This window comes from Propithecus coquereli, unplaced genomic scaffold (genome assembly GCF_000956105.1).
Source record: "Propithecus coquereli isolate 6110/MARCELLA unplaced genomic scaffold, Pcoq_1.0 Scaffold34, whole genome shotgun sequence".
Classification (NCBI taxonomy): domain Eukaryota; kingdom Metazoa; phylum Chordata; class Mammalia; order Primates; family Indriidae; genus Propithecus; species Propithecus coquereli.
The window spans coordinates 7,906,529-7,930,867 of record NW_012149063.1 but is presented as its reverse complement, the minus strand read 5'-3'; the positions used below and the strand labels follow the sequence as shown (position 1 = coordinate 7,930,867).

Genomic DNA, 24,339 nt, shown 5'->3' with positions numbered 1-24,339 from the left:
AGTAAAAAAAAAAAAAAAAAAATTTATTGAGTGCTTATTAATGGGCCAAGCATGTTCTAAAGTGAGTGAATACGAGGATGAACAAAACAAAGTCCCTGTCCTCATGGACTTATAGTCTAATACAGGAGCCAAACAAACAAACAATAAATAATGCCAGGTAGTAATAAGAGCTATAAAGAAATATAAAGACAGGTAGGGGATCCAGGAAAGCCTCTCTTAAGAGGTGACATCCGAACAAAGACCTGAAAGAAAAAGGCCCACTATTCTCCGGCCAGCTCAGATCAAAAGCAAACAACCGGTTCAGTGCTCTCTGCCGGGATGCGTCTTCAATTTTTTCTGGTTGTCTCCCCTTTAGCACCCTCTGCCCGCCAGCCCATCACCGGTGGCTCTCGTTGTCCTTCCGGGCTAGTTACCAATAAAGTTGTTACAAAGTGACCTTGAGCGACTCCCTTATGCATCCGATACCCCTCCTTCTCCATCCGGGTGCCGCGGCGCCAATAAGAGGCAGACTGCGCCTGCGCGCCCAGCCCCACTCTTTCGACCTCTGCCGCCGCCGCCGCCGCCGCCGCCGCCGCCGCCGCAAGCCGGGAAGGTAAGTGGCGGGTGCGGGAGCGCGGCCTGGCGGGGCGGAGCAGCGTCCGGTAGGGACCCATTCATTCTAGTGGCGCCTCACTGGGCACGGGGCCCAAGGTGACGGTGTGCACGGGACCTGGCAGGGCCGGGGTGGGAAGGACAGGCCCCTGCAGGGCGCTTGACCTTAAGCCTCTTTGCCTCCGCAGAGAGGAAGCGGGAGAGGAGCCCAAGTCGCCTGTCACCCAGGTTCTACAGCCGCGCGGTCCGAAGAGTGTAAGATGTTCGCCTGCGCCAAGCTCGCCTGCACCCCCGCTCTGGTGCGTAGCCCAGGCTGGGCCGGGGCACTGAGGGGCCGGGCCTCTTGGCCTGGAGCGTCCACGTTGTTGAATGGGGCAACCTTCGGGCGGGACACTCCGCCCTCTCGGCAACAGTTTTCCCCTTACCCCTTACCCAATGCCCTTTTCCTCCTTCCCTCCTAACTCCGGAGCATCTCAGCCCCCTCCCCTCCACCAGGACGGCGGAGAACAGCCAAGGCCTAGCTGTCAGGCCCCTCTCGGCGTAGGTCAAACCCTCCTTGCCCCTAGTCTTGGAGCGGCCCACTCCCCCACCTTCTCGATCTCTCTGTTGGGTTGGGGTTGACGCTAAGTCAGGGGTACTGCTGAGGATGTAGGGGGCTGCTGAGGCCTAGTTCACCGCAGCTTCTCTTCAGTGCTTCTCTGTAGGTCAAACTCGCTGCTGCAGAGGGAGGGACTTTGTCTCACCATGTGGGGGCGGAGGAAGGTGGTGAGTGAGCCCAGTCTTTCTTCCTGCCTCTGGAGTATTATTTCCATAACCATTTTGCAGGCTTTAAGTGAAGTCTAAATCTGGAGGATTTGTTTTAGAGAATCAGGTCTTGGTTCTGAAGGGATTTTCTGTGACCTTAGTTTAGTGGACACTCAAGGGCAAAGAAGCTGGACTGGAATATGTCCTTATGGTCAGAGTATTTTACCAATTATTCTTAAACAGATGTAGAATTGCTTCAACTCTTTTTTTTTTTCATTTTATGATTAATGGTCATATAGGAATATCTTGGAAATGGGGGGAGCTCATTAACTACTGGACTATTTTAAATGACAAATGTTTAGAATGACACTCCTAATATCCGTGATGGTCCACTTAAACTTACCAACCAATGTGGGGTTTTTATTCCTGTTTTTCTGACTTGAATTGTGGCACTATGATAATTGAAACGTTAAAAGCAATTCTTACTCTCTTTTTTAACTAATTGTTCCTAGAATTTTTATTCAGAGTATTGCAAACGGGGTATGTAAAACTTTACATTTCATTAGCATGAAACTATTAAAATTGCTTCATGTATTGAAAATGATCAAACAGCAAAGGTAAGAGTCAATACAGAAAAGTCTCTGATTCATTTTTGCTGCTTCCTGTTTTAGAACTCATAGTACAAGAAGGTCATTGAAGTCTTATCTGTATTCTTACTTAATACTTGGAATCTTTTTTTCATTAATAGATCCGAGCTGGATCCAGAGTTGCATACAGACCAATTTCTGCATCAGTGTTATCTCGACCAGAGGCTAGGACTGGAGAGGTAATAGTAATAATAAAACTTAGGTAACACTAGTTAGCCTTATATATGGTTTTGATTAGAGTGAAGGAAAAAACTTCATTAGTGAATAGTTTGAGGACAATCCTTTTTTACCCTTTTATCCAAAAAATATGTAGAAGATGAGTCAATGAGAGAAACCTCTCAAAACTTATCCAAAACCTATCCACCTGAGTTGGCCAAGAAATATTATAGTCAGTATTTATATTTAAGTCTATAATTTTGAGTTTCCTGTATTTGAGATTATAATAGCTACAGTTTTTAAAAAACTTACTTTATTGTAAAGCATATTCATATAGGTTGTTTCATAATTCTCAGCAACCTTATAAAGCGTAGATACTCTTATCCCTATTCTACAAGATCAGAATTTTATTCTAAGCTCTTGATTTTTCTATTGTGCCATACCACTGCCTATTCACCAAATAGAGAAGCACTCATTTTGACAGTACAGTAATTAAAATAGCTGTGATGACTGATTTGACCTTTGCCTTTATTTCCTGTTGTCTAGGGCTCTACAGTATTTAATGGGGCTCAGAATGGTGTGTCTCAGCTAATCCAAAGGGAGTTTCAGACCAGTGCTATCAGCAGAGACATTGATACTGCTGCCAAATTTATTGGTGCAGGTGCTGCAACAGTAGGAGTGGCTGGTTCAGGTGCTGGTATTGGAACAGTCTTTGGCAGCCTTATCATTGGTTATGCCAGGTAATCATTTCTATCCCTGAATAAGTTTGTTTAAGAGCATGCCTGAAATAGTTAGAAACTTAGAAAACTACTGAAATAATAGCTACTTTGTATTACGTGCCTACTGTGTGTCTTGCATTATATTTAGAGGGCTTTGTATGCATTATCTCACTTAATCCTCATAACAACCCTTGGGGTATACTCTACCTATGAAGGACCAGAGACAAACAGAAGTTATATTACTTGCCTGAGTCATAGCTAGTAAGTGTTAGAAAATGAATTTTTCAGTCTGACTTCAGAGTCTACATTCCTAATTATTAAGCTATATTGGGAATATAATAGAACACTTTAAGAAAAGTATCAATTCCATTTTATTTTTTAAGACCTTATTTCTAAACTTTCAGATCTTAAAAGGTGTAGAACATACTTTCAGAGGGATAAGAAGCATGTCAGAATCCCTCAAAATGGATGAAAACAAACCATTTATGTTGACAGAGAGAGCTCTCTGCCTTTATGACATACGATTATCAGAATTGGGGAGAAAGGAGTGTCAAAGGCAGAAGCAAAAGAGATCTAGGCAAATACTCTTCTTGTAGACTTTCCAGTTTACAAAAATTCCCATGCTAGTAATCTGATTCTTTAACATTTACCAAATAAGTTGAAACTAACATTTCAAAGTAACAGTCATATGTGGTCTCTTTTAGAAACCCTTCGCTGAAGCAGCAGCTGTTCTCATATGCTATCCTGGGATTTGCCTTGTCTGAAGCTATGGGTCTCTTTTGTTTGATGGTTGCTTTCTTGATTTTGTTTGCCATGTAACAAATTACTGCTTGAAATGTTGGCATTCATATTAATTACGGATGTAATTTTGTGTATCTTACTGTGACTCCAAAAACTGTAGTGTTGGTGTCATGGAAATGTATGTTATTTCCAAAGTCATTTCATTAAAGACGAAAACTTTAATTTTTGCTGTGATTTGTACTTATACTAAATTTAGGTCATCACAAAGAAGAACATGTATTCAGGCAGATGCTGTCCAATTCAGAGGAAGCTACAGCAGTTGCCTTACTGATGAAAAATGTCCCAATGTAATTTTTATGGGAATTCTTTTATATAGTGTTCTGCACATTGTAATTTATAGGGCTTTTGTTTATTCATATAAAGGAGAAGTATTTGAGTGTTTTGAGCTTCTATGAAATATGATTAATTAAACGAAGGTAGTTAATGCTCAAGATGGTTTTGTGTTTTTAAGGTCTAACATGAATTAGAATACTTGGAAGCAAAATCACCTCCAAGGACTGACTTGGCTGTTCTTACACAGCTGGTTCTAAAAGTAAAGCATGCCAGCTTTTTAGGAATGAAAGCTTTAAACTGGGAGGTAGTATAATTTTTGTTTTTCATTAAGTCTCACATTAAGCAATTGTGTGTCTATGATGAATCTTATCTGTTTTCTAGGAAGGGACTCAGTCTAACTAGCAGCTAGTTTCTTACTTGAACAAGGCTCTTATTTATTAAAAACCAAATATCGAAACTGAATTGGCTACATTTTTAAAGCCAAAAGTTGCTAACATAATGCTTATCACTGCTGCTAACCTGTTTATAGTGGGAGTCTTGGGCATGATAGTTGGCTCAACAATATCAGTTGGCTTCTGATACTACATGTTGCTTCTTGGTCAAACTTTTCCTATTAAAAGGAATAAAGTGGTGCTACTATAGAAAGACTTTGAGTTTTTCCCCTAGCAAATATATCGTACCATTATATTATTTGTCATCTAAGTTTCAAGGTTTATTTGAAGGTTAAGGTGACCGTTAGGAAAACTACATTTTACTCCTTTAGTGGCCTCTGCCTAATTTGATTTCAAGTGAGAAAGAGTGGTCAGTTTATACTAAAGTTTCTGAAGTGGGCTGGGAAGACCACCTCCATCAGAATCACCTAGAGTGCTTGTTTAAAATACAAATCCCTAGGCTTTGCACCTACTGAATTAGATTCTTTACCCATGAGACTTAGCAATTTGCATTTTTTAAAAGGCTTCCCAGGTAATTTTTGTTCATACTGTCTGAGAATGACTAAGTTATACATCTCCATGAAATGAGGCCCAAAAAAGCTAAAGAGCTAGAGCCACTACCAGTTTTTAGTTGATTAATCATCTAGTTTATATCAAATATGAAATTGCTAGAGCGTAAACTATTTTCTGAACAGCACTACCCAGTATTTAAAACTCATCAACATAAATAAACAGCACTATTATGTGACCTAGCAATTTCATGCCTGGATATATACCCAAAAGAATTGAAAATAGGTATACAAACAAAAGCTTATACACAAATGTTTGTAACAGCCAAAAGGTGGAAATGGCCAGGTACGGTGGCTCATGCCTGTGATCTCAGCACTTTGGGAGGCCAAAGCAGGAGGATCACTTGAGGCCAGGAGTGATCAAGACCAGTCTGAGCAACATAGCAAGACCCCCATATCTATAAAGAATAATTTTTAAAAAGTTAGCCAGGCATGATGGCATGTCACTGTAGTTCTAGCTACTTGGGAGGCTGAGACAGAAGAATCACTTGAGCCCAGGAGTTCAAGGCTGCAGTGAGCTATGATTGTGCCACTATACTCCACCTTGGGCAACAGAGCTAGACCTGGTGTCAAAACAAAGGTGGAAACAACCAAATATCCATCAGCTGATGAATGGATAAACAAAATGTGGTATATATCCATATATTAGAATATTATTCAGCCACAAAAAGAAATGAGGTGTTGATACATGCTAAATAAACCTGAGTGAACCTTGAAAACATGCTAAGTGAAAGAAGCCAGACACAAAAGGCCACACATTTCATGATTCCATTTATATGAAATATCCAAAATAGGCAAATGTATAGAGGCAAAGCCAGTTAGTGGTTATCAGGGACTAGGAGGAGGCAAGAATGGGGAGTGACTGCTTAATGGGCATAGGGTTTCCTTTTGAGTTGATGAAAATGATGAACTAGATAATGGTGATAGTTGTACAACATTGTAAATATACTAAATGTCACTGAATTGTACACTTTAAGATAGTTTGTACTATGTAATAGTACATAGAATAAAATCAACAAATTTTTAAAAATCACCAGGAAATACTTAGCTAAACTAGTCCTCTGTTCTAAGTTCATTTTAAATAAAATTAATTTTAGTAAAGACCTATTCTTGGTGCTGGTTTGGTGGCTGAAAAGGCCTGAAACATGATTCTGGGACAGTTTTCTTGTAAGAGATGCCCTAGCTGAGGGCATTCCCTGAGAATGAAAAGGAAATACCTGAGCTGTAGCTGCATGGTTTTCAGGTTATTGAGGCGGGGGGTTGGGGGGGGGGGTTGGACAAAAAAGTCTTCATAGAACAGAATAACTCAGAAGTTTAACTATAGGCTATTTTACCTAGAAGGGGAAAAATAATGTATTGAAAGTTCAACATCATGGAGTATATATCCTTCTACTTACTATTTTAATTTCTGATAACAGTTTCTAACATTGAAAGTACATCACTGGAGTGCATCTACTCTGTCAGCAGAAATGTTTATTGTGTACCATTTTTATAGGAAGCACCACCTCCCTTAGTTTATGAGCTTTGCAAACAAATATTCATTGTAAATGCCTTTTACTAACTTTCTAGTTTCTGAACACAGGCTGATCAAGATGTTATTTTCACGTCAAATAGAAAATGAAGAATTTTCCATGTAGTGCCAGTTCAACTATATTTATTCAAAATGTTGTTCCTAAAGGCATTTCAGATTTTTAGGCATACTTTTTATTTGGTAATATATTGTTTCCTTAGTGCAGAAATGTAATATTTTTAATGCCTTTGGGATTAATTCAAAATACAGATTTGAGGTATGAAGTCTATCATTGAACTAACTAAAGAGAAGCTTGTCATTTGTCATCTAGCCACAAACACTAGACATATGTATGCAAACAAAATTCAAAGTAAAATGATGAATTTCACGAGAGTGGCAGTAAGTGCCAAGATGTTGACAAGGAGTAGAAATAATTTTCCAATGAAGGAATCGTGAAAAAGTGCTATTTGTCTATAATTTAAGATAAACCTTGAAGAACTGGTGTCATGGGGACAGACCAGAAGAAGAGTATATCTTGGCTAGTGAACAGTGATGAGGGAAGGTAAATCAACAAAGCATTGGTACGTGAGAAACAAAGTAGTTGCCTGAGTATGGGAGGCAAATAGTGTGAGATAAGCCTGCAAAGGTAGACTGGGACCATATTACGTAAGCTGGCAGATGCGAGAGTGTGTATGGGCTTTATTCCTGTAACTACAGCCAGCCATTGAAAGTTTAGAGCTGTGTTTTAGAAAGGTTGACGTGATACCAGTGTGGAGTGGACTGGAGCCAGCAATGAACAGCAGTTACTATAGGAGCTTTGAGGTCATGAGAGCCTAGTCTAGGATGGTGGCAATGAGTACAGTTGACCCTTGAACAACACAGGCTTGAACTGCATGAGTCCACTTATATGTGGGTTTTTTTCAATAAATACGTTGGACAATTTTTTTGGAGATGTGTAATTTGAAAAAACTCGTAGATGAACCACATAGCCTAAAAATTTTTTTTAAATTATGAAAAATGTATGTCATGAATGGATAAAATACATGTAGGTACTAGTTCATTTTGTCATTTACTACTGTAAAATACACCATAAAAGCTATTATAAAAAGTTAAAATTTATCAATACTTATGCACCATACATGGCAACATTCATAGTCAAGAGAAATGTAAACAAACATAAAGATGCAATATTAAATCATAACTGTATAAAATTAACTGTACTACATACTGTACTACTGTAATAATTTCATAGCCACCTCCTGTTGCTATTATAGTAACCTCAGGTATTGTGAGTATTCACTTAAAACGCTGTGTGATGCTAATCATTTGTGTGTGAGCAGCTCGTCTCTCCAGTAAGTTGTGTCTTGCAATAAAAAGAGATCTCTCAGTTCCAGTGTATTTTCCATCGTTTTTAGTGCAATACCCTAAACCTTGAATAACACCATGGGACCCATACAAAGTGCCACCATGCTGGAAGTGTTCCCAAGAAGCAGAGAAAAGTCCTGACGTTAGAAGAAAAAGCTGAACTACTTCATATGTGCGGTAGTTTGAGGTCTGCAGCTGTGGTCGCCCACCATACAGACAAGAGGATTGATATTATAAACAGACAACATAAACTTATGGTATTGATAAATACAGTACAGTACTGTATTTGTCTTTCTATGATTTTCTTATAACATTTTATTTTCTCTAGCTTTATTGTAAGAATATGGTATATAATATATATAACATACAAAATATGTGTTAATTTACTATGTAATCAGTAAGGCTTCTAGTCAACAGTAAGCTATTAGTAGTTAAGTTTTGGAGGTGTCAAAGATTATACGCAAATTTTTGATTGCATGGAGGGCCAGGCCCCTTATCCCTCGCATTGTTCAAGGGTCAACCATATTTTTAAAAGTCTGCAAAAGTAGTTATCAGTAGGATTTTCCACCTAGATCTCAGGAACCACATAGGAGAGGAGAGGGTGTATGCACCTAGTAAGTGTTACTCCCTGTACTAGAGACATTATGTATACTGCCATTTAACCTTCATGACAACCTTGTTAAATTTAAATTGGTGTTAGTTGCCAAGATACAAAGAAAAATAGACTCAGGTGTTAAACAATTCCCCAAATCACATAGCTATTCAGTGGCAAAGTCAAGACCCAAATTAGGATCTTCCTTGATTTCAAAGCCCATACTTTGATTTTTTCGTGTGACTGTGTTAGGGATGACAAGGAAAAAACTGTTTGGGGGAAATGAATTTTGTTTTTTTATATAATTTTAAGCATAAGATGTATAAACTTACTGATAGATTTGTGGGTTTGAAAACAGAGGAAAGGTATGATGTATAGCATGGAGTAGATGTGAATAAAAAGTGCAGAGCAGCAGTAAGGACCCAGCTCCAGGTAGATAATGAATTTGTAGTGAACATCATTAACCTAGTTTTGAGTCTCTCACAATGTTGGGAAGCTTGTCAATGTGAACTGACATAAAGAGCAGTGAGGGTTATCAGGGCTGGCCACTGGCAAGAAATGACAGAAGGTCAAGGGGGCTCTAGGCAGAAAACAAACACATTGTTCAAGAGGATGACCTATAACTTCAAACAGGGTAAGGAACAAGTGAAAACACAACGGGTGATAAATTGGAATAAGAGAGGGCCTCAAGGGCTGAGGTATCAGTAAGGTTGAAGGTCCATTTTAGTAAGAGCCAAGAAATACACAAGAAACTTAAAGAATTTCAGAGTTCAAGATGTTGGAGGCAAGGAAGGGTCAAGGAATGATCAAAATTTGTGGTCAAGTCGCTGAGTGACTAAAGTTGGGTAAAAATAAATGTCATTGCAGTTAATCGTAAGGGATTGTAGACAAATGGGAAATAACACTTTAGAACCAAATAAACTATACTCATGCTTCTGCTGTAAGTTTAAGTTCTATTAGTTAGGTTTAGCCAGTATGGTTTGGTTTGGGTGTTAGGTATTTGGGAGAGGAAAAGTTTATATTGTTACAGTACTATCATCCACAAAGCCTTTTAAAATATTATGTGATTTCTACACATGAAATTATAAATGAGTTGTTGAATTTTCTACATGCTGAGCCTATCAACTTGGTGATTTTGTGGCATTACTCTACTGCTAATATTATAGACTTAAGACCCAAAACACATGATCTGTCATCAGTTACTTGCCAAATTCTTTACATTATTAAGGGGAAAAATTATTCTTTTCAGATCTAATACCATCCTCTTCTGCCTCAACAAACATGGCAGTTTGATTCTGTCTCTGCCAACAGCAAAATGCCTTGGTTTGATTTGATGTAGAGATTGTTAATAAATAGTAGCTAACTAAAACTTGTCATAATATAGGATTTACCAAAAAAACGCTGTTTTCGTAGATTTTTTAAAAAGTACATAGCATGAGTTTATTTATACTTCTCTTTCCTCCACCCATCCCTATCCCTTCTACCTTCCCACCCTCATACACACACATCCTCATTTGCACACACTCCTGTAGGCTTTCTGATGATGTGTATAACATACTAGAGAGTGTACTGAAAGTGATGTCCATGGATTAGCAGCATTGGTATCACCTGGGAGCTTGTTAGAAATGCAGATTCTGGAGACTCATCTCAAATCCACTGAATCAGAATCTGCATTTTTAACAAGGATCTCAGGTGATTTGTATACAGATTAAACTTTGAGAAGCACTGTATTAGAATACTACAATTCCCAGCATGCCATGCCTTATGTTTTAAAAATCTGTCAACTCATTCATTGGGAGAATTTTTTTGTCCCCTGTATTGGAATGTACTGCTAACCCAGTGATTCTCAAAATGTGGTCTGATAACTTCTGGGGGTGGCAGGGGGATGCTCAAGACCCTTTCAGAAGGTTCATGAGGTCCACCCTTTTCCAATACATAGCTGTGTGAGGCTAGATTTTCATTATATACTCCAAAACATCATAACAGACAGATCAAATGCAGAAGCAGATATAAGAATACAGCTGTCTTCTATTAAGTATGAGAGCAATTTACAAAAATGAAAACAATTGTTTTGGAAAATACAGGGGTATTTTGAATGTTATTTATGTTAACATGTTGTTATGGGATCCAGGGTCCCGAAACCAAAACGTTTGACAATCACAAGTCTAATCTGTCAGTGAGAAAACAGGTTCCAATATATGACATTTCATTTACAACTCTACAGAAATGCCACTTTTGTAAACTGAGGGTAGCCCTGTCTCCCTAGGTCACATCCTGTCCACTATCAATCTGTTTATAATCTCTAAAATTGGCAAGAATTTGTACTTCTTTCTCCTGAATTGACATAAGTAATGTATCTCCTCTGACATGTTTAGTAGCTTAGATCTTCTTGCTCAAGGGAGCTTAAATATTGAAGAGAGTCCCTAAGATCAACAAGGACTCATAAATCCAAGGGTTTTTGGTGGTTCCTATTACTAGCACACGCTAGCATCCTATAACTGATCTTGGCAGAGACGCCTAAGAGGACCCAGGTTGTTGGCGGTGGCTGCTTTGCAACATCTTCTGGTCAACATGTCCCAGCCATGGAGATTCCAGGATCTTCTCTTATAGTTGAGTCCCAGGGTTTGCTTCCTCAAATAGCTACATAGGTTGGCTGAGTCTCTCAGCTGCTAGACAACTCAGGTTGTTCCCTCAAGACTTGTATCTAAAGGACAGCTCACAGAACTTTCCAGCCTCTCTAGATCTATCTACAACGTCTGTTACTCTCAAGTTCTCTAAAGTGTTTAGAAAGCAAGCTTATAATATTGCATGTTATCACACCCCTGCTCTATTTTCTAGTACTTACTGCTATTTAAATTATCTTATTGTTTACATATGTAGTGTGTCTTCCTGCCACCCCACCATGAAAGTCTCCTTTAAGGGACTCTGTCTTATTTACAGTTGTAGCCTCAGAACCAGGAACAGTGCCTGGAATGTTCATGCTCAATAAATACAGATGCTTTATGAGTAAAGAGACAGCATTCAGTTTATAATTGACCTAGTTAGCCACAGTTAACCTAAAAGGCTGTATCCAAGGTAAGACAGTAAGTGAAAAGAGCACAGTGTTAGTCGAAGGACCTAGAAGGGTCTCTATGACCAGAGAGACCTCTCTCAGTTTCTGGCATAAGGATTGCATGGCTTTGGTATTATATGGGCCTCAGGTTGAAAAGTAGACTTGTTATGGGGAGCCATGAAGAGTAGACATTGGACTGCCAGACAAACCTCTACACTAGGAGTGGTCCAATCTACTTTTATTGATAATAGTGTGTAAAGAGCAGAACATAATGATGGCATCCCTCTTTCTAGTGAGTCAGATAGAAGATAAGATGAGGCATTGGTATCAAGAATGAAAACAAGACCCTTAAATTCCATTCTCTCTCTCTGAGCTGGTCTCATTGAAATTGGTATAAACTAATTGGTATGATTTGAAAATAAACGTAGCCCTCTAATTTTTCCCCACAAAGCCACACTCCATTAATACAAATTCTTTCAGAAAACCAAGGATTTGGGTTGGAGGGTGGACATCCTTGCACTTGAAATGTTCTGAAGGGAAATTTCCATGAGGATAGGTGCCGAGAGGTAACTATAACATAGGCCATTTCAGCAATGTGCAGGAAAACCCTGTGCTGTCAGAGGGAGAAAAGGATTTGATAGACAGAAGATATCAAAAAGTCAACTACAATGTCTAGGGCCATGCTATCCTCACGTCATCTCTCAGATATCAGATAGCTAATCATACCCTGCTTCCCTCATCCCTTTCACATCACACATACACCTTGATCCTGCTGGTAAAATTTCAGCTAATCCACTGTACTGGGCTGCATCTTGAGGATACCATGAAAATGTGGAGGGTCTTTCACTGAGTCCAGGACTAGTTGTGCAAAGCAGACAGAAGAGGTGCCCTGGAGTATTCTATGTTTTGTTTAGCTACAAACAGAAAATATGTTTTTAAAAATAATTATTTCTCCTTCCCTCCCTCTCTCTCACACACACAGAATGTGGTTATTTCTACCTTGTTTGGAAGTATTTTACACACACATATCACACACAAAAATGAGAAATATATATAATATATATATACATATATATAGTTGGGCAGGGTTTTAGTAGAATTTTTGTGAGTAGTAACAGATTAATGGATTAATAGCCCTATACAAGGTGGAAATACCACATTCTGTGGCATTTGGAAGGTTTTGAGAGCATTTAAAGGTGACCACTGATTCTTGTGGTATTTAGTAATAATGGGCACTTTGTAACAGAAATGAGTTTTCTTCAAATAGCCTCTTTTGGTATCTAAGGGACACTAGTTTTATTCACAAGTCATGCTGGGTTCTTAAAGGAGATTCACTAGACCCTCACTAATTTGCCTGGAAATAAGTTGGATAGAAGCATTTATGGAACAATAAGACAAGCAAAGAAGGGGTCCAGAAGAAGTTTCCTGCATTGGTAGAGAAGACTGTAAAGAACTTTAGGACTCTTGGGGATATTGAGGAATGAGGAAGTGAGAAAGAAAATTGAAAACATAGCATTTTATGAGGATATGGATAAATAGTGAGACTTACCAGTTCATGGGACCAGAATTGAAAATAGTAACTACATTCATTCTGGCTACGCTGAATGTTTTCCCCATTTGTAGGAAAGCTATAATAAAGGAATTGTTGTGGAACTATAAGTGTGCAAAGTGAGGCCCTTTGTTAACTGCCAGATTGCCAAGATACATATATAACAGATCTACATAGTTTCCACCTGTTTTTTCCCCCTAATCTTAGGCTTTTTCTCACTTTAGGTATACCTTCTGTTTAGAAAATTAGCTAAAATGAATTCTCAAAACATATCAGAGTACTATCCATATTACTAAATGATTCTTCTCTTGTCTAAAAAAACTCTTGAAAGAATGTCTTTAAAATAACATGTTCCTCTAGTGCATTATGTAGATAATTAACTGCTTGACAACAGAGTGGAGAAGGAAAAACGAGGAGAAATTTAAAACCAAAGCTACTGGCAATTGAAAAGGAATCAAAATTAGAGAAAAGAATTTCATATTTTTAATGTATGTGAATGGAAAAATAATTATTTAAAGAAATCAACTCTAATTGACCCAAGCTTCTTTTAAAATGCTATATAACAGTTATAGTTTTTCTTCTCACATTAGATGTTTTGGGGAATGGAAAGAGAAGCATCATTTTTGTGAATGTTTTCTAGAGCTAACAATTATCATCTGTCAATCACACATTTAGTCCATCATCAGTAATCTGAGATGTGAGGTTGTATTGACATAATTAGTGTTACACTAACAATACTACAATGTTATTATAAAGGGATGGTACTTTCATTTTAATTTAAGAAATAAACAGTGTTAACAATTTGGCTACTTTCAGGTATCTTAAGTAATTAAAATTACTTTTAAAAGAGGATTGAGTTGGCTCACATACATGTATACAGGCCAGAAACCTGTTAAAAGGTCCAATGCCATTACAGTTTCACCTTTATGCCAGATATCATTATGGAACTGCATGCAGTTTCATTAACTCTCAAACACTATCCCCCACAACCTTCCAACAACATAGAGTGTAATATAGAGTGCATTTTATGTTAATATGTAAACTGATTCACAATTTTGTAACAAACTAGAAATCAGCATTTAGTACATGGAAAAACATAAGGCATTCTCTCTTTTTTTTTTAATAGTTAATTCAAATTTTCACAGAGGCCTCCCTGATCATACTTTTCAACTTGGGCCTGTCTACTTACTGAACAACCAGTATTTCTACAGTTAACATTGAAATTTTTAAGTTGTATAGAGAATCATAAAGCAACATTAAGATGAAATATTTTCAGCACTGTACTGTGTTTTGGAGAGTGCACCTTTGTCAATAGCAGTGCTATAAAAATGGTCTCCTTTGTCGTCATTTTAAATTAACCAAACGATCTTTTCGTCCCCCCTTTTTTAAAAGCTACTTTCAGACTTGACAGACATTGCTTTAGCACTGCAAAGACCTACTAAGCAGAATAGTATTGTGGGAAAAATGCTGTTTCTATGTCATATTCTAATTTGGTGTCCTTTGGTCCTCTCTAAAATGTTAATACCAGATTGCTGAAGTTTTATAAGGGCTGAGATTATCTCTATTAAAATTAATATATTTTTAGCTGGGAGCGCTGGCTCACATCTAGCACTTTGGGAGGCTGAGGCAGGAGGATTGCTTGAGGCCAGGAGCTTGAGACCAGCCTGAGCAAGAGCGAGACCCCATCTCTACAAAAAATAGAAAAATTAGCCATGCGTGGTGACGTGCACCTGTAGTCCCAGCCACTCGGGATGCTCAGGCAGGAGGATCGCTTGAGCCTAAGAGTTTGAGGTTGCAGTGAGCTATGATGACGCCACTGCACTCTAGCCAGCGACAGAGCAAGACCTTGTCTAAATGAATGAATGAATAATTTTTATCTATAAATAAGTAAAGGGAAACTGATAAATGGAATACACAATAATATGGAGGAGTTTCTCTTAGAAACAAGTTGTACTGTTTTAAATTATGATGATATAGCGGAAGATACTGTATTTCCTTTTGGTAAGTTTCTTCGTACGTGATTATATGCTAATATCATACACAGTACTAGCCGCTGGGTTAAAGAAGCCCGAAGAATCAGTTCCAGTTACAACTTAGTAAAATGAGAACAAAATCCATTCAGAGAATAGGCCTTTTCTTTTTTCAAAACTGACTTATCTCGCTTTCCCTCTTTAGACGTGTAGTGGTTTTGGCGGGAGAGGGGGTGGTTAATTACCAGCAAACTCCTCTTCCCCCAAACCTCACCTTACCGCAAGCTCACCTCTCAGGCTTTCGGATAGCCGGAGTGTGGGTAAACACCCTACACTTTACCCACCTCTCTACTCAAGGCTGAGAAGTGACGGCAACGGAGATGCCGGGCTTCTGAGGCTGGGGTTGGAGGACTTATCCTGCTTTCCCTCCATCCACTAGCAGCCTTTGCAGAGCTCACTTTTCCTTCCTTCACACCGCCACTTCCCCCCGCGAACCAGCACCTACGCCAGCCTCCAGCCGGCTGCCAATCACAGCCTTCTGCAGCTCCCGGGTTACAGAGCCAACGTTCCTTTAGCTTTCTGGTCCCGCCCCATCCAGGACTGCTTCCCGCCCTTCGGGCTCTTTGCCCAATCATCAGCGCCCGAGTGTTCTTGGGTTTCCGCCCTCTCTATCCCCGCCTCTTGAAAACCCGTCTCCTTCCTTAGGCCTGACGGAATCACCTGACCCGGAGGCGCTCCCTCTGAAGGAAGGCAAGAAGGGGCGTGTGCGCGGAGGGGAGGGGCGCGAGAAGAATGGGGGGATGCCGGGAGTGGGGCGGGGAGAAGGGTTGTCAGTCCGCTCTCGCGAGAGAGGACGGAAGCCTGTGGGAGCCCGTGGCCTTTAAAGTGCGGTTCAGCCCTTTCCTCCAGGGCTAGTTTGTAAACACGGCTGTGTTCGGGGCTCCCAGGCAACCAGAAGGATCATGAACTAGTGACCTGGAAAGGTGAGTGTAGTGATGGGCAGAGGGCCGCAGGACTGGAGACTGTAGGGATACGGAGAAAGAAGGCGCTAACATGGCGACGTCGGTCACCATAGTCCCCACCCCCCGCTTCCCATCACCTCGGGCGCTCCTGCCGCGGTCCCTAGCCCTCGGGGCAACTGTGGCTGTGCTGCCACCTCCGCAGCCCTCGGCTTCTGGAGCCTGACCGGCTGGGCCGGACCGTTAGGTAACTAGCGTTCGTTGTTCCGGCCCCTCCCTCTCGCGCGCTTTCCTAAGGAAGAGGAAAAAAGGAATAACGGCTTTCTTAGACCCCTCCCTCCGAATTATCTTTCCCTTCTCGGGTCAGTTCAGAGGTCCCTGGGGCGCACATCGAGTCCGCAGTGTGCGCGGGGAGACCTTCCCCCCGACCCCAGCCCTTGGATTGGGTAGGGAGAGGTCCGTTCTGGTGTCCCCACCCAGGACTCAAGCGGTTGAGGACCATGTGTTTGTGATGGTGGCGGGGAGGAGAATCGGGAGGCGCGCCTGAAAATAGGGTCAGTGTCCCTGGCTTGTGTGGAAGGAACCTGATGGAACGAATGGTAGGGAGAACCTGGGAGCTGGAAGTCTCGGCCCTTTCTGTCCTTTCTGCCACCCTTATACTCCCGCCACCCCCCACTTTTTCCCCGTGGGGCGGGGCTGAGGTGTGCGTGCAGATTGATTCCGGTATTTTCTCCTATTTTTTACCTGCCTGGGAGGACAGCAGACCTTCTGTAGGGAAATAATTTGCTTTTTATCAATGCCCTAGAGACTAGAGCCGATATGGGCGGGGGAAGAGAGAGAGTGTTTGTATGTGTGTGTATGTGTGTTTTCTATGCTCGTTCGTTGAACCGAAGATAGGGGGAGGGAGAGAGAGGAGGAGCTGGGGACTATTTTTATGCCCCTAGTTAGTACAAAATTGTCTTTCTTTAATGGGGAGTCTTAAAACTGGTGAAGCAAGAGCAAAACTCCTGTGAATATGATGGAGTAGAAGAGCTTACTCTCGGTGGACTTTAGGCCTATTGACTAATCCCTAAATTATACGTGAAAGTTACAATTTCTTAGGGGTTTTAAATTATGAATCTGGTAACTATGCATACATTTAATGTATATATTTGAAATCAGAACAAAAACTGACTTCCTCTGAGCATACTTTTAGTCCTATTTTAAGAAATATATAACCACTGACATTGCCATTGTCAGTAATAGCCTTTCTAGGCGTAATCTTTAAATAGCCATGTAGCCTTGGTATATTGCACCAAAATTATGAAGGTATGACTTTATAAAAGCTTGTTAAAAAGTCAACCCTACAAGATTAAGTGCCTTAAAAATGCAAACACAGTAGCAATTTTATCTTGAATTTAAATTTGTTTCACTCACTTGAGAAATTCACTGTAAACACTTTTTTCAAAACTGTAGGAACATCTTTGTAAAGTATACTCCTCTGCAGGTCAGGAATTAAGAATCTTAAGATTCTTAATCTTAAGATCTTTAAGGTCATCAATAATTGAGTAATAGTTAAGAGTCGTAGTCTTTGTAAAATAATTTGAATCTTCCAAGTTTGCAGTGATGTGTGTACTGCCTTCCTAAAATGTATTTAATCTTGCTTTGAGAGGATGTTATTGCTATTAAATTTTAAAAATTTAAAATATGATATTGTGGTAATCTGTAACTTAGGTGTTTTGTATTATGATTGTCAATAAGGATGGAGCTCTTAGGGACTTTTTTGTGTGTATTTAAGGTACATAATTTGGAGATCTGATTGCATTTCTTGGAAATCCCTTATTAGAATGTTTATTTCATATTTGGGGCACTGTATTATTATCTATTAAATACATAATCCAGAAATTCCTGCATTTGCTTTTTTATTTGGAGTATTTGTTTCTTATTTTTAAACTAATAGCATAAATGGTTATGTCAGCTTTTTAACAAATAAGTGGGGGGTGCTTTTTGTTGGTATTCAGGATTTGGAAGCTATGTGAGTATCATTTAAAAATGATATGCTGTACATCAAACATTTGCTGCCTATAGCTAGCATTAACTATTTCAAGAAATCGTGTACTTTTTTCTACCAAAATTTTTATATTTTGGAAAACTCGGGTTTTAATGATATATATGTTCTATGCTGGTGAATTGTTTTGTCAGGTAAACAGTCTCACCGTGTATTATTTCCACTCATTTTGTCTTCATGGTCTTCCTTCCAGTATGAAATATGTCTATAAGCTGGCATTTCTTTCTCTTTATTACTATTGAAATGTCATTAGAGAAGACAAAGTAGTTGAAGTTGCCCTTATTTAAAACCAAATTTTCACCAGGAACTCCCTTGTTTAAAACCCAGTGAATAACAATAATTGATAATTCAGCTGATCCTTATAAAAACAAATACGTATAGTATTTGTTACAATTAAAATTTATCCTAAGAACAACCTACTTTGTATTGTTGTAGTCAGTAGTTTAATTTAGTATTTGTGGTTATCTTATATTCACACCTATTCCTCCAGGCTAAAAACTTGTCTAAAATGCTGCATGTTCTTTTTATGTAATTTTTAATATTTAGATAGTAGGATAGCAGTCACCTATTTATATCTAAGGGAAAACCCCACAAAACATTTATTTCCTTTGTTATGTTTCTCAAGGTCAAAAAGTTACAGTATGGTATAGTTTCATAGAAAACTGAGGAAATTTGGGCCAGGCGCGTTGGCTCATGCCAGAAATCCTAGCACCCTGGGAGGCCAAGGTGGAAGGATCGCTTGAGGCCAGGAATTGGAGACCAGCCTGAGCAACATAGGGAGACTCCATCTCTACAAAAAATAGAAAAATTAGCTGGGCATGGTAGCATGTGCCTGTAGTCCCAGCTGCTTGAGAGGTTGAGGCAGGAGGATCACTTGAGCCCCGGGCGTTTGAGGTTGCAGTGAGCTATAATCATGCCACTGCACTCTACCCCAAGCAACAGAGTGAGACCCTGTCTGAAAGAAAATAAAAAAGAAAGAAAACTGAGGAAATTTGTCAATCTTTAATGCCATCAATAATTGTAATTATTTTACATGTTATTTTAGATTATAAATATATAATCATAAATAAATATATATTTATTATATATGTCTTTTCATTCTTGTTGACAGTCTTTTAACTGGTGTATTGATTTTCACTTTAAAGTATGTTTAGCGATGCTTATTTTTCTTTCTTGGCATTTTGGCAATGGTAGTAAAGTGATTAAAAACCTTTTTCAACAAGAAGAGATGTAAATACAGTGTTTTGAAAGCTAGGCCTATTCACCCATGTCTGCTTTCTGTATCTTAACAAAGATAGTGGTTCTCAACTATTTTTTTGTCGTAATACCCGAGAAATAAGAAGATGCTTCCAACAGTAGTAGTGGCTTATTACCACAGAGATTCTCAACAAGATTGGTAGGGAAAGATGGGGTGGGAATAATTGTATTTGGCAAAATACCATATAGACTTTGGTTATTTTTGTAGTATATGGTAGCTGTATAGCATAGACTATAAATTTATAAATATCTCCCCTAAATGTTCTTTAGTTTGCCTAACAGAACCCAAACCTTTGTCATTCCAATTTTATAGCTTTGTTTTTCTAATTTTACTGTTTGGGCTAGCATGTTTTCTTTTACTAACAAATAGAATAGAACATTTGTTAGAATAGTATTAATTAGAAATCAACTTCAGTTTTGCCATACTAACAAAAGATTTGTTTAATTATTTTTGTTCCTTATAGTTTGTGCATATACAGTATAGTTTTTATAGAATTATGAATAAGTTTTATTTATTTTACTTTTATAGCATTGTATTTTTCCATATTATATAAGTTTTGTAATATTTGGTGGTTACCTGATAGTTAACAAGATAATTATTAAATTTGCTCAAATTTAAATACCCAAGAGGAAAATGTTTTCTGTTTTTGCCTATTTTAACATTGAACATCTCTCTGCATATATTGGTTTCTTCTTTTGAATTGTTTCTGTAGGATACTCATCTCAAATGCAATTAGTGGTCAAAAGATACAGATGTTTCAACAATTGCCTCCCCAAAGACTCGAGCAAGTTTACACCATCACCAGAGAATGAATGCAATAGCTTTGCCATAATTTTGCCAACTTTAGAGTTGTGGTTATTAATAAAATGCGATTACTTAATTGGGAATTATTACTGGAAATAAATTGTATTATAATTATTTAGTTAGCCATATCATACTGTAGTTATTTATCTACAAGCGATCTATGTGCTGCGGCAAATATTGTATATTTCGTATTTTCTGTCATTTCACTATTTCTCTTAAACTTTACTGAAACTTTCGACAGCCTAGTAACAATAATCCTTAAATTTTATGCACTTTTATATGGCTTGCACAATGAGTATCCTTTGCTACTTTGAACTATAGATTTCATAGCATTAGTGTCTTATGAATTTGCCATTATGGATTAAGAGTTATGACGACAGATTCCTTTCCATATAGGTAACCCTTCAAATAAAGAGTGTGTTATGACCAAATTGACTGAGTTTTTGTTTCCTCAATATCTTCTGGCACATAGTAGGTAATCAATGTTTTAGGATAGTTATGAGGAGCCAGATTGTCATGGGTCTATCGCTTATTAACTGTGTTATCTTGGGCAAATTATATAACTTCTCTGTGGCTCAGTTCCTTTTTTTTGAAGAAGAAGAATATTTACATAGCCTTGCTGCGAGCATTAACATAATATATATATACAATGCTTAAAACAATGTCAAAAACTTAATGCACTCAGTATATAGTGCAGTAATTATTATTGTTAAAATTCATTCAGAAGCAATAATAATAATCTAGCACGGCCCTCCTGGCTGGAAGACAGTATAGCAACCATCTGTTTGGTATCTTTGGCAACAAAGTTGGGTTTTCCCTAGGAATTTACAATTTGTGGTGGAACTCACCACCTTAGAATTCTCATAAATCCATTTGAAAGAATATTTCATATTTTTCATTCCATATGTGCCCTTTCTTCCCCAGACTTTTTCTATATCAAATTCATGCAGTATAGCATATCCTTATTTTGATATGATAAAATTATGATACTGTGATTTCCATAAACTCCAATGATCTTTTACTCCACCAATCACACTATAAACATTCTAGTAAACTCTTTCATTTCTCCTTGCCATTGTGGAATAGAGTATGATTAAATTAAAATAGCACAGTTCTAGCGTTCTTTTGAAGTCCAACTCGTAAGTACACTGTCAATTCTCAACCGCAATGTTGAGAGTCGCCAAAGTCTTTTATTGTTTGTAAGGTAGGTTTTAATGATTATTGAAATGTGAATGTTGGATTGAGGGTGTATCACTTTCACTTACTTGAATTTTCATATACTTTGAAAAGAGGAGAAAGAAGTGAGCTTACCTATATTGTAATGGGTATTGTACAGAATCAATAGTCTGTCTTATTTGTGCTCTCTTTGTAATGAGCCATTTTTAGTGATATACTCTTTTTTTTTTTTTTTTTTGAGACAGAGTCTCTTGCCTGGGCTAGAGTGCCGTGGTGTCAGCCTAGCTCACAGCAACCTCAAACTCCTGGGCTCAAACAATCCTTCTGCCTCAGCCTCCTGAGTAGCTGGGACTGCAGGCATGCACCACCATGCCCGGCTAATTTTTTCTATATCTTTTTAGTTGTCTGGCTAATTTCTTTCTATTTTTAGTAGAGACTGGGTCTCATTCTTGCTTAGGCTGGTCCCAAACTCCTGAGCTCAAACATCCTTTGGCCTTGGCCTCCCAGAGTGCTAGGATTACAGGCGTGAGCCACTGCGCCTGGCCAATATACTTTTACTAGTGATAATGAGTATGAATTATTGTAATTCTTGGTAAGCTGTGGATTTCTATTACTAGTATCTTTTTACTTTTACAAATTTTATTGAGGGAAAAAGCAATGATAGATAAGTATATTTTAAACATCTACCTTGGGCAAAAATGCTATGAACCTTATATCACATAGTAGATTTCATTACCACATCTAAAGTGATGATATTAGTAAAACTTGCACTAACTCTGTTCATATTCATAACTGCTAATCTGTAAGTTCTTTGCATTTATGTATTTCTAGTGTTGTTCTTTTATAATTTTAAACTATAAAATAAGAACCTGGCCTGTCGTGGTGGCTCATGCCTGTAAGCCTGGCACTTTGGGAGGCAGGAGAATTGCTTGAGACCAGGAGTTCAAGACCAGCCTGAGCAAGAGTGAGGCAGGAGAATTGCTTGAGACCAGGAGTTCAAGACCAGCCTGAGTAAGAGTGTACACTCTCTACAAAAAAATACGAAAGTTAGCCAGGCATAGTGGCATGTGCCTGTAGTCCTACTACTTAGGAGGCTGAGGCAGGAGGATAGCTGATTGCTGAAGCTCAGGAGTTGGAAATTGCAGTGAGCTATGATGACGCCACTGCACTCTAGCCCAGGCAACAGAGAGAGACCTTGTCTCAAAAAAAAAAAAAACAAAAAACCAAAAAGCTTGTTTACCTTATATTACCTAGGGGTTAGAGGTCTAGGAATAATCAAGACTCACTTTATAAGTGAAATTTTGCTTAAGAATTGGACTACTAGAGTATTTTTGAGGTTTGGGGCTGATATAACTATTCACGTAGTATAGGCTTGAGAAGTCTGTGATGCTCTTTATGTGTACCATCAACCTTGAGAAATTTCATCAAAACTTTAGTATACTCTTGGGAATAGTGATATGCATGAAAGACATCTGTTATGTCTGCTGTGAGGAAAAAATAAAAACTTCTGCTTTCCTTATTAAAGTTGGGCTTATATTTTTCTCATTTCTGAAAAGTTTGATTTCCCTACATTGATGAATGTTACGTATCAAATATATTTATGGATAACGTCAAATCCATGGGTTAAAGATTAATGTAAAAGTCTTCTGTCTAAAAGTTACACTTACATAGTTCTCAGTTTCTGACCTTAAAAATAAAGCAGATAATAAGATTAGGTATTTATGAAGCATTAGGAAAATGTACATTTAAAATCAAAGGAAAATGTAGTGAAATTTATAGACTTAATACTTGTCATGTACTACACTATATATTTTACATGTATTATTTTCATTTATTCCATTTGATAATCCTGAAACGTGTATTGTTTTTTACTGGAGAGGATCATAGTGAAATCACAACATTTAAAATTTTCCTAATGTGGAAAGCAAAGATACTTTAACTTTGAAAGGGGAACGAGGTCCTACTTGCTCATGGTTACAGGTTTTCAAACTCCTGGACTTAGATTTGTTATTATGGTCATATTGCTATTCCCAAGGTGAGCTCTAGGATCCTTTCTTGCATTTTGTGGTGCCTGACCAAGATAAAAGAAAGAAATTATAATACATAAACACACACCCACCCCTCTGTGTCTATAAGGTTCTACTGCTCTTGAAGTCCTGGGGCACAAGTCCATCTTTCTGATACCTTAAAACTTTTGCTCACTGTATTAAATTTCTATTTCTGCCTCACACATTACCACATACGTAGCATCTTAAATTAACGCAAATTTATTATCTCACAGTTTGTAGGTCAGAAGTCCAGGTGGGCTCAGCTGGGTCACTTGCGTAGGGTCCTACAAAGTCAAAATCCATGTGTTGGCAGAGCTGTGTTCCCTTTTGGAGTCTCCGGGGAAGAATCCACTTCCAAGTTAATTCAGGTTGTTGGCTAAATTCATTTCCTTGCACTCGTAGGACTGTCATCCCCCTTTCCTTACTGGCTATCAGCCAAGGGCTGGTCCTTACTCTCAGAAGCTGAAATTCTATTTGTGTGCCCCCCTCCTCCAGTAATGGCAGGTTATCCCCTGTCTTTTTTTTTTTCTAGCTTAATCTCTGACTCCAGATAAAGAAAGTTCTCTGCTCTTAAAGACTTATTTGATTAGATTGGGCCCACCTTGTTAACCCAGGATTCTCTCTGTTTTAGGATCTGTAATCCTAACCCGGGATTCTCTCTGTTTTAGGATCTGTAATCCTTTTACATCTGCAAAGTTCCTTTGGCCATGTAATGTAATCTATTCAGAGGCTCCTGGGATTTAGGGTATGAACATCTTTGAGGGACTGTTCTGCCTGCTGTACTCATGTATACTCTTGAAAAGAAATTTGAGAAAGTGTGTACCATTGCACATGTCTAAGTTGATTCCTAAAATTTTTAATAAGTTTAAATAGTTGAAAAAAGTATAATTTCTGGCTTTTCTAGATAGTGACACCAGTCTTTTATAAGTATCTAAATACCATAGTGATTTGATACTATCATTGGTTTTAAAGAACAAACTTGAATTAATGCCTCTTTAACAGTCGGAAATTTTCACTGTTCCTTTTTCTTATTAAACTTTTATATTCTTTCCATTTCTCCAACATAATTTTATTTGAA

The 24,339-nt window shown here is 38.4% G+C and overlaps 2 protein-coding genes across 3 annotated transcripts in view; both read left to right on the top strand.

The window, feature by feature from the left end:
- Positions 1–561: 561 nt before the first annotated feature.
- On the top strand, positions 562–3,820 carry ATP5G3 (ATP synthase, H+ transporting, mitochondrial Fo complex, subunit C3 (subunit 9)). Its single transcript, XM_012650753.1, has 5 exons — positions 562–592; positions 780–890; positions 2,084–2,161; positions 2,685–2,878; positions 3,562–3,820. The coding sequence occupies exons 2-5, from the start codon at positions 852–854 to the stop codon at positions 3,674–3,676; spliced, it is 426 nt and encodes a 141-aa protein (XP_012506207.1). The 5' UTR covers positions 562–592; positions 780–851; the 3' UTR covers positions 3,677–3,820.
- A 12,026-nt stretch (positions 3,821–15,846) lies between these two features.
- Positions 15,847–24,339, top strand: part of ATF2 (activating transcription factor 2) — a 107,729-nt gene continuing 99,236 nt past the window's right edge. For both annotated transcript variants that reach the window (XM_012650752.1, XM_012650750.1), the window contains exon 1: positions 15,847–15,952. The gene's annotated coding sequence lies outside the window, so the exon portion shown is untranslated. The remainder of the gene's footprint in view (positions 15,953–24,339) is intronic.